Raw genomic sequence first — 10503 nt, forward strand, 5'->3', positions numbered from 1 at the left:
ATCAAACGCAGAAAGGAGTAGGCACGAATGTTTGAAGTTTGGATGATTTAATGAAAGTCCAGGGGGAACAGAGGCAAAAATCGAAAGTACAGAAAACCAAACAAAAACCAATAAAAATCAGGGAAAATACTTCAGGGAAGCAAGAGCCTAGAAAGCAACAAAACATCAACAACACAAGAAACCAGCACTGAGTGAAGGCTCTGCATTTCCTTTAAGCCCAGCACTCTGATTAGAGAGATTATCTCACCTGTGTATTCTACCCAGGTTATCCACAAAGATCCTCTCTGGAAGAGATGCATAACTCGCACTCACTCACACAGGAACCCTGACAGCTTATAGCATAAATCTAGCATTGAATAAATATAACTATGTAAAATGAATCAGTAATGTGATTCAGTTTATAAGATTGAACACCAGTGTTCTGGGCTGTAAATATGCCAAGTCACAAAATAGCATTAGCCACAACGCTTCAAGCTACACTGTCATACTGTATGTAATTCTGCTTTTTACCAACAGAAATAAATGAGAGAACAAGAGAGAGGAGCGAGCAGCTGCGAGAGTTTCACTACGATGGTCTCTTCCCTCGATATTACTGGTATCACTGAGCGAACGCCATCCCATCAAGATTCTCACAACTTCCCTTTCTAGCACCATAGTGCCATGGACTTTATCCTATATCAAAGGGAAATGTCTAAAAGTATCATAGCAAATGCTAAATTTTCTTATCTATGTGTAAAATATTATTTTTTTCATATATTTTCATATATTCATTTAAAGCTCAGTTTTTCCATGGGGAGCTAAAAGTTTTGCATGCTTTTTTTTTATTGTTTTCATTTTTACATTTTGTAGCATTTATACATAACCTTGTGTATGCACATTTTTTGCAAAGGAACCTCAAGTTTTGAAGTTTCAAATGAATAAAGAGAAGTTTCCATAAGTGCCTCTTGCCTCTGCAATGTCTGGTATTTGAAGTATTCAACAGGAAGATGGTGGCGTGGAATAAGAAAATGTAATAAAATCTGCTGAAGTCATTAAGCCCAGATAAATTTCACATTCCAGAGTGGAAATATCTGCACACACTGATGGAGAAGACAGACGGGAGAGAATTAAAAATAAATAAATAAAAGGAGAATGAGGAAAGACACCCCCACACCTCAATATACAGCATCATTCTTATTTTGTCTCTGCTGTAATTATGTGTGTCTGGGTTCTGGTATGGATCAACTTAAAGAGTTGCATAGGAGCCAAACGGCCAAGCAGTAGTGCTGCCAAAACACACAGTGTCTGCAGATCTTCCAAGAACCAATCCTGCAGCCATCTGAGCCAGAAAGGTGTCTTATTCTCTCTCTACGAGACCAAATTTATCCTAATTTCTCCATTGTAGCAGCTGTTTTTTGGTGTTAGTTTGATAACTTTGTCGAAGGTGGTATTGCCACACTACCAAAGAATCTTTTAATATCTAAAAATAAACACAGAACATGTTGTACTTTGGACTTGATAAGCTGTTTCACATAAAGTGTTTTTCTTTCTAACATTTGACTTACTATCAGCAGTAGGTGGAGCTGTAAAACAGTCTAGCTGATATCTCAGGGTTAGCGTCAACAGGAGATGCTTATTTTTATCTTCCAGCAGGACTTGGCACAAGCACAAGCTCAAAGTACCAAAGGCTGCTTTAGTAACCAGGGTGTTATTGTTCTGGGTTAAAGAGGATGAGGAGAAACACTAAAGCCAACAATGCAGATAATTTATACGCTTTTATTAAAGCAACCAGGGAATAAATTAAAATAATTTGCATACAATTTTAATTTATTTTTTCTTATATGAAACTGTTAAGAACATCATCTTTTGTCAGGCTCCTCTCCTGTGGAAACAACTGGTTTTATCCAGTTGTTTCTACTTGATAAAGCTTAGAATGGCTCAGGTTATCATGACTCATCTCTATATTTATGCTGCTATAGGCTCAGACTGATGGAGGACATACGGCCTTCTTTTCTTCAATCTCCTTCTATTATCCAAAATTCCATTATTTCCTGTTCAACTTTGTCAAACTAAAGAAACTAAGGGTTTTTTTATACATTAAAATCCAACAATTCAAGTTGTTAGTAAGTGGTTACACATGGCAGATATTTAAATTACATATTTCTAGTCTAAACTGGTTGTGGTGTTTTTATATAAATGTTGGGAAAACAGAGGGTAAAAAGAGGGTCATTTTGACATTTTCACATTCAATTTTCCCATATTACTTAAAATACAACATACATGTGATTAAAAATGAACAAAGCAGATAGGTTTTTATACTGTAAAATATTAGAAAATAAGTTTAAGATGAATCAACATGAAAGATGTGTTCAAGTTTCACAAAATGTGTAAAAATATATTTTCATTCCTAATGATAGCAATGCATTTTAAATCAAATCTACACATAAATATTAGAAATGGGTTCTTTAAATGACAAGTTTGCACATTTGTCTCAACCTCTTAAATATATCTTACTGTATTTGAGCTGAAATTCGCCATGTTTGAGAAAAATATTAAAACATTTGTTTAAACTGTAGTTGTTTTAAAAGGCGGCTTAAATGAAGATGCTGATCAAACAAAAAGATTGACAGATTCTTTCTCAGCTAGCTTGAGTAAAAATATGTAATAGTTTGAACTTTAGTGAAACACCTAAAATTAAATAAACGAAGGATGTATTTGTTTGGTTTTATGTAGTTTGAGGTAATTTATGGAATTAAAGGCTGTCCAGTTATTTTAATGGTGTAAATATCAGCACATTTATTTCTTTGTCAAAAGTTCTTTTTTTTAAGAACTCAGACTCTGTTTTTATTAGAAAGATGAAAAAAAATGACCCTTTACATGACCTTGTTATTGCTTTAATCAGCCTGTTTACAGCAAATTTAATACATTAAACATACACTGAAAAAAAGTCCAATATTAAAAACTAACTAAAAATGGTTCGATACCACGATAAAAAAAGCACATGTTCATTTCAAGCTGTTGAGGAACTTTGCGTGCTCTTCCCCTCGAGGTTGAAGAAGTTCTCCGCCGATCTTTGGTCCTGTTTTCTCCTAAAAGAGAAAAAGCAGAGAATCAGATCTGATTTTTTTTTTTTTTGGTGCTTCTCTGGAGTTCTGGGACTTACCTTCAGCATTCCGTCACGCTCCCATTTAAATAGGCCGCAGTTGCTAAAATAAATAAAGCAGAAACAAAGTGGTTTTTACCAGAACGGAGGGTTTAGATTCCCGTCGGCCGGCAGCATTCTTTACCTGCAGTGTTTGTGCGGCAGCCTGTCCAGAGCGATGGCCCTCTGTCCACAGGGACACTTGAAGAAGCGCTTCATGGCGTCGTGCCACCGCAGCTCGTGGTTCTCGTTCACGCAGCGATCTGCCGGTTTAAAGTAGGTGTAGCTGCACTGGAAGGAGCAGAACGGAGGGAATTCAGATCTTGACGTCACAAACAGAGGCGTCCATTACAGCAGGAGAATTCTCTACCTTCTTACAGGTGACGGCCCGACACTTCATCTCCCTGATTCCCTTCATCTTCTCCTCCATCTGCTCCTTCTTCACCAAGGCGTTGAAGTAGCGCTCCTGCAGCTGGTACTCGGCCTGCGGGAAACAGGAAGTGACCTCGGTTACCTGTATCCGTAGTGAAAAGATGCGAGGATAAAAAGACGCTGGTCGTACCGCTTGCAGCACCGTCCCGTGACGAGATTTGGCGTTGAGGATCTTTTGGAACTCCTCGGACTCAATGAAGCGAAGCTGTTCGCGTTTCTTCTTCAGCGCCGGCTCCTCCTCTTCCTCCTTACCGGACTCGCCTTTGCAGGAAAAGATAAAAAAGGAAAATGATTTTTATCTGTGTTCTATGTTTGGGAGATAAAATAGAAACGGTCCGCACCGCTGGGCGAGGTCCGGTTCTTCTCCACCCGGGCGCTGATCTCACTGCTGTCACTCCTCTTCCTCTTCACAGCATTGGGGTCTTCCCTCTCCAGCGCCGCTCCTTTGGCCCTCAGCTTCTTCAGAGCGGCCAGCTTAGTGGCCGACAGACTGGGGGGCGGAGCCTGAGGCGGGCTGTGGTCGAAGAACAGGATGTCGTCGCCCTCGGAGAAGCCGCGGCCCAAGGTCGGGGCGTGAGGCGTCGCCGGGCTCCCCGTCGCCTTGGGGACCTCGGAGGCGGCCTTTGGGGACGTCAGGGCGGCGCCGCTCGGCTTCTGCAGCTCCCTCTGCTCGGCTCGCAGTCGGCGACTCTGGAGGAGCTCCCGCTGCTTCTGTTTCTGCTGCTTGAGCAGGTCGGACGCGGTGATGGACTGAAGCGGCGCTTTAGATGCATCCTTGGTGCCTGAAGACAAAGAATATTAAGGTCTGGTCTCCTCACAGGCTGCAGCAGAGAGGACGATACCAACCTAGGTGGCTGTCCTGTTCCAGGCGTTTCTTCAGTTGCAGAGCTCCTGGCGTCGGCACCGACATCAGGCTCTTAAATTCATCAGAACATCCGGAAACTTCCCCGGACTGCAGAGCTGCGCACCATCAGAGGAAACGTTCAGCGATGCATTTACTGAACCTTTACTGACGTAGAGAGCGGCCTGCTTACCCAGCCTCCTGGCCGGACCCGGCTGAGCAGATCCTCTCACTAACATCTTGTCCAGAGTTCTCTGGGTCGGTTTGTTGGGTTTGGACGCAGTCCTGAAAAAAAACTTGTTACTCATCACATTCCTGCTGGCTTTTCTAAAAACACTCCTTGGTTGTAAAAAATCCCCTCAGCTCAGGCTTAGCTCTGGTTTAACGCTAGAAATGCCTCCATTTGTCTGCAGCTTCACTCTAAAACCGTTTCCTGTCTGCCTACTTTCAGAAACACTACGATAAAGGCCATTAGAGCCTAAAAATAATCAAAAACAACAGTAAATTCTTCCTTCTGCACATCTAGAAAAGCTACTTCTATCAACCTCAGTCTGAAAGAATGGAGACTAAACAGAATTTTAGCTCAGATTCTTCTTTAGACTTTGACTAGGCCACTTTAACAAGAGAATACACAATACCGCCACCACCATGTTTCCCACTGGTTAAACCAACGCTAATATGAGCAGAGTTCTTACAACCAGGGAGTCGGTGGGGATGGGAGTTGAATCATTACTCACAGGGAGGCGGCGCAGGCGGCGGAGGAAACGCCGCCGTAGTAAAAGCCGTCCTGACACAGCCGCTCTCTCAGGCTGCCCCCCTTCACCCTGTTGGGGGCTTTTCCAGAGAAGGACGACTGCAGCTCGGCCCTCTTGGAGCTCATCTTCTTGTACTGGGCTTTGACGTGGTACTGGCAGTACTGGCACTCGTACTGCAGGGGAAAAAAGGCGGTGAGCTTTAGGCTGCCGTTTAGGACGGAGGTTAAGCTGCAGAGAAACGATGAGCCACCATGTTGACGATCTGAGAGCACGGCTCGCCGCTCTTCTTCATAGCCTTGCAGGTGCCGTAGTCCAGAGCTTCGCCCATCAGCAGAACCTTCTGAGGATGGTCCACCGTCAGACTGACCTGCAGGACATCAGAGGAGTCAGAGCCGCCGCAGAGCGCCGCTAACGGATACCCAGAGGGAGGGAGGACTCACCCCGTCGTAGCCGTCCTTCTGCTTCATGGGGTTGGGGTTCAGGAGTCCCACCACGACGCCGGGCTCTGTCTTCCACAGCTCCTTGTGGACGTCGCCAAACAGCAGCAGAGACACGAACACGTCCAGGTCATGGAGGTCGTTCAGCTTCCAGATGCTGAAGGTTTTGCCCTGCGGGAAGGGAGAGCCAGGTTGATGTGAGAACAGCCATGCGGAGGATCGGCAGCGGCGGGGAACACCTACGCTGCTGCTGCTCTGCGGCGTGGCTTTGTGGACCAGCACGGCAAACGTCACCCAGTCGCTGTCCTCCAGCTTCTCCCGCTTCAACCGCTCCGGAACCTGGGACAGCTGGATCAGCCGCCGGTCGGCCATCTTTCGCTCCATCTCACTGGAGGAGACCCGCGGATTCCTGACATCAGAGAGGAGCGTGGATTTAGAACCAGGAGGAACGAACGGCGCTCCAGCATTGGTTCGTGGTTCTGACCTGAGGCGAAGCCCGGAGAACTTCTCCACTCCCACATCTTTAGGAACCGGAGGCTGGGCCGGTCTAGGCGGTGCGGCTGCTACAGGCTTGCTCTTCGAGGGCTCGCAGCTGCCCTCCGGTGGTCGAAAAGAGCTGCCGATCTTTACCTCCATCAGCGGCCTCCTATCCTCTGAAGAAAGAAAAAGGTTCTGTCAGCATCGGTTCCCAGAGGGGAACGGATTTGGAGCAAAGCAGGAAGGTTCTACCTGGAGGTTTGGGCTGGTGAGCCGTTCTGGGTTTACGTTGGAATGAATCCGCATTGCTGAGCTGAGAGAAGAAGTCCGAGGATTCCTGCAGCTTGACGCCGCTTCCACTGAGCGGAGCCGATGAAGACGCCGCCGCTGAAGGAAGGAAAAAGAGTCAGCTGAAGATCACCAGCAAACCGCAGCGGTGAAAGGATCAAAGTTGACCTCAGGGCTTTAACGAGGAACCGCTGGGAGGAAAATACAAATTCAGGGAATCAAAAGAACTATAAAAACAAGGTTTTTCAGCATCATCAGGGCTCCTCCAAGTCATTTCCGACATGCAATACTTTCCTGCATTTGGTCACTCAGCAGCCAAGCTTCCATCACTGCTCTCCTCCATTCGCCTTTTATCATTAATGTTTGCTTCATTTGCTAATAAAGGCTTATTTTCTGTGTTACATTTTTTATCATAGTTATCATTTTCATTTTGTTAATGGAGGAAGAAAAAGCGACACTGGCTGCAAGAATAAATTCAAAAATAGCAGCAGGACAAATCAGTGACCTGATGTCAGAATAATTAGTATCCTCCATAAAAACTAACATAATAACCTATATGTACTTTTTAGCTGCTGCTATTTTCTTTCCTCCCTTTACATGATAACAAATATATCAGATGTTACACAAGATTCAACTAAAATCTAGGAACCAATCAAACTAAACAGTGGAGAACTAAATGCTTGTTTGGTGCCAGGTACTAATATAGTTGCTGCGGCATTTAAAACGGTTCTATGGAACCGCTGCAGATGCTGAGGAGACAGCGAGCGATGCTGCTGCCAGATTGTCAGTTTTCAGACTCCTGCAGTGACTTTTTTAAGGCAACTGGTGATTTTTTTCTAAGTTAGAATAGAAAATCCCCTTATTGTCCCACAATGGGGACAAGAAGTTGTTGGTGAGGTTGGTGACATCATCGATCGGCCTGCAGCTAAATGTTCTCAGCGAGCTCTCAGTGCTGCTGCCTTCCTGCCATTCCACTGTGGATCCATATTTCAAATGACACATGCAAAGCTGCCAAGGATCCCGTCGGATGTTGATATGCATGCATCCATTTTTTTTCTGAACCGTTGTTGCACTAAAATATCTGCTTGAAGAGTGAAGCCAGAGGGCTGCTGTGTCTGCAGAATCGCATCACATCTGGATAATTATTGAAACTTTCTTCTCATTGTAGAAGTGCTTTTTGTTTCTCTCATATCATCGTCGCTTTATTCTTTCAATATTATGACTTTGATCTTATTAGAAATGTCTCAGCATGGCTCCATTTGGTTCAGGTTAGGGAAAAGTGATTAAGTGTTTTCTAAAGTTGTGTTCAGTGATGCATCTGTTTTTTTTATAGCCGTTCAAAATGGAAGACATCCATGAAGAGCTGGGTCTGTTTACCTGCTTGTAGTTTAGGTTTCCCCTGGCTGGGTTTGGACCCCAGCCGCCGGCTCGGTGTTGGTTCTGACCTCCCTGCTTTGGGTGAAGCGGCGCTCTGCTGGCTGGCCTCCAGCTGCTGCTGCAGCTTCTGCATCTGCTCCTGCATCCGCCTCAGCTCCTCTGGAGGAAGAAGCAAACACCCATCAACAAAGAAACCAAAAAAACGAACCTAAACCGACTGACGCCCATCAAACCTCGTAAATCCTCTTTGGACCCGTTCAAGTCCTCGCCAGCATCTCTCTCGCCTCCTTTCCCTTTTTCATCCTCCTGTTCAATGTCATCGACATCCCCAAAGAGCTCAGACACTTCCTTCTCTTTGGCCGCCGCCTCCTCTTCGCTGCCCTCGTTATACTCTTCCTCATCTTCATCGAACAGACCGTCCAAATCGTCCACCGGTTCTCCGTCGCCTCGTACTTCGCCCGCGTTTTCATTCTCCTCCAGGAGCGCCGTCAGAATGTCCAAGTCATCCTCACCTGAGCAGAACAAAAGAAAAAGACTTTAATTTTCCAAAAAAAAAAAAGAAGAGAAAACTTCAATTCAATAATGAATGTTAAAGTTAATTAAACTTACTGTCCATTTTAGAGGTGCGGATTTCAGATGCCAATTCTGATAAAAGAAAACTGCAAAACATAATCAGTTAATCTGAGGATATTTGAAGAAAAAAAAAATTGTGCAATTCAGAAATGAAACTTTTTAAATAAGAGTAAATTAGCCTTTTTTCCCCCAGATTTTAATTTCACAACATTTTTTTCCCAATTCATTTTTAATATTTTATTATTGCTACTTTTTTATTTATTTTCTTTTCCAAATGGAGTTTTTGAATTGTATTCTCTTAAAACAATGTTTTCCAGATCAAATTCTCTTTACATCTGCGAGCAGGGTTTCCTTTGAAAGATAAAATAAAAACTTTGCTATATAAAATCCGTAAAAACATTTTTTGAAAAAAAAAAAAACACAATTAGAGCAATAAACAAAGCTGGAAAAAAATCTGAGAAAACAGCAAAGTTCTTCATAATATCTTCTTGCAATGTTTATTTCTGGATTGCATATTTTATTCAAATTTCCATTTACAAAATATGTTCTTTGCGACAATAATGGAACAAAATTCACTCCATATATATTAGTGTTTGGGCCCAAACCCGTAAAGAAGAAATTAACTGAGACATTACACAGGTTTAAAAAGCTAATTGCTAACAAATGTAGGTCAAAAAGATGAGAGAAAAAAACGTGCATTTACTATCGTGGATATATTCAACCTAAGAAAATAAACACAATAAAACAAACAAACAAAAAAAGAAATAAAGTTTCAACTACTAACAGATTCTTACCTCCTTTCGTAGCTGTTCGACTTCCTGATTCGTCCTTCTTCTGCCAACACAAAACTAAATAAATAGATCGCTTTGTTTTATGTGATCAAAGCCCTAAAATTCCTATCATAGCCAGGAAATCATTTATTTTATTTAGAGAATCCACTGAACTGCTTCCACAGAGAGAAAGAGGGAAATGGAGAAATCCAATCTGGCGCTAAACGAAGGACCCCACTGTGTTGTCAAAGAGCTGCAGGGTGTCCAAGGATTTGCCTAAACAGAAAGAAAAGAAAAAGTTAGAAAGATAAAGAAAGAAAAAATAAATATATACATGAAATAATAATTATCGTTTTTGTATGTGTAAACATTTTGTATATTGAATTTTGAACGGCTAAAGCTGCCCTGTTACAAGATAAACAATTTTAATGCAGAGTGACAGTTAAATTTCCCAGTTTTTGCCATTCAAAATACAATATAGATGTAAAAACGCTAAAAAAAAACAAAACAAAAACAAACATATGATAGCACAAAAAGGCTCGAGTCATATCAAAATTTCTAATCAGATTATTTTTTTTATTAACCTTTGAAATTACCTACCCATTTATATGATTGATTTTTAACAATGTAAATGTTTTTTAGTTAAGCCAAAACTTTATATTTATATAAACATATTTCATTCATATGGATATCAATATCTAAGGGGTGAATGTTGAAAATAATTTAACATTTTATTAATAGAATAAATTAATCTTTAATCAATAAATGTATAAATTTTGATTAAAAATCAAAGAAACCCTGTACATTGAATTTTTTTTTTTTCAATTTGATTTCTACATAGATAAAGTATTGACTGCTCAGTGACACACAGGTAGCACTGCACGGTCATCCAAACACATGACTGTTAGGTTACTATGCTTGTCTAAATTCTAAATTCTCCTTAGCTGTGAGTGTGTGTGTGTGTTAATGGTTTGTCTCTGTGTTGCCCTGCAATAGACTGGTGACCCGTAGACAGCTGGAGATAGGTACCAGCACCCCTCCCATCCCCGCTTAGGATAAGCATGATGGAAAATGGATGGATGGATAAAGTACAGGTAAAGTATTATGTTATGTATCATTTATAAATACTTTAAATCAGATTTCATCTGATTTTTCCTTTGTGTGATTATGAGCAGTTTTTCAAAAATAACTTTTTAAATCTTGATGGCCCTGTTTTTTTTTTTTTTTATCAAGCCTCTTGACACCGATCCATTAAGGTTCCCCCTGCAGATGGAAGGCCCCCCTTGGGGATGGCCTCTCGCCACACCATCAGGCTTGGTCCAGTCAGGTCCCGGGGGAACTAAGCCGACCCCCAGGCACTCTCCCACAAACCTCGACCCCAGGCCTGGCTCGAAGTTGAGGTCGCAGCTCTATCGCACCAGGCGACGTCCCC

The 10503-nt window shown here is 42.3% G+C and overlaps 2 protein-coding genes across 2 annotated transcripts in view; one reads left to right on the forward strand and one right to left on the reverse strand.

Annotated features, from left to right (window-relative positions):
• The window catches only part of ucma (upper zone of growth plate and cartilage matrix associated), a 10055-nt gene extending 9136 nt beyond the window's left edge, over positions 1–919 (forward strand). Inside the window, exon 5 of the mRNA XM_015392812.1 lies at positions 517–919. Coding sequence (XP_015248298.1) covers positions 517–605 — 89 coding nt within the window. The 3' untranslated portion in view covers positions 606–919. The remainder of the gene's footprint in view (positions 1–516) is intronic.
• A 1877-nt stretch (positions 920–2796) lies between these two features.
• Positions 2797–9275, reverse strand: mcm10 (minichromosome maintenance 10 replication initiation factor). The gene is made up of 18 exons (XM_015392803.1): positions 9096–9275; positions 8338–8387; positions 7962–8240; positions 7729–7887; positions 6316–6450; positions 6071–6239; positions 5830–5995; positions 5590–5757; positions 5400–5516; positions 5132–5322; positions 4588–4679; positions 4400–4513; positions 3895–4335; positions 3684–3814; positions 3492–3605; positions 3267–3412; positions 3143–3185; positions 2797–3068 (listed from the first exon to the last, which is right to left on the reverse strand). Exons 2-18 carry the CDS (start codon positions 8342–8344, stop codon positions 2985–2987), a joined length of 2556 nt encoding a protein of 851 aa, XP_015248289.1. The 5' UTR covers positions 8345–8387; positions 9096–9275; the 3' UTR covers positions 2797–2984.
• Positions 9276–10503: the final 1228 nt, after the last annotated feature.

This window comes from Cyprinodon variegatus, unplaced genomic scaffold (assembly GCF_000732505.1).
Source record: "Cyprinodon variegatus isolate N-32 unplaced genomic scaffold, C_variegatus-1.0 Scaffold607, whole genome shotgun sequence".
Lineage (NCBI taxonomy): Eukaryota > Metazoa > Chordata > Actinopteri > Cyprinodontiformes > Cyprinodontidae > Cyprinodon > Cyprinodon variegatus.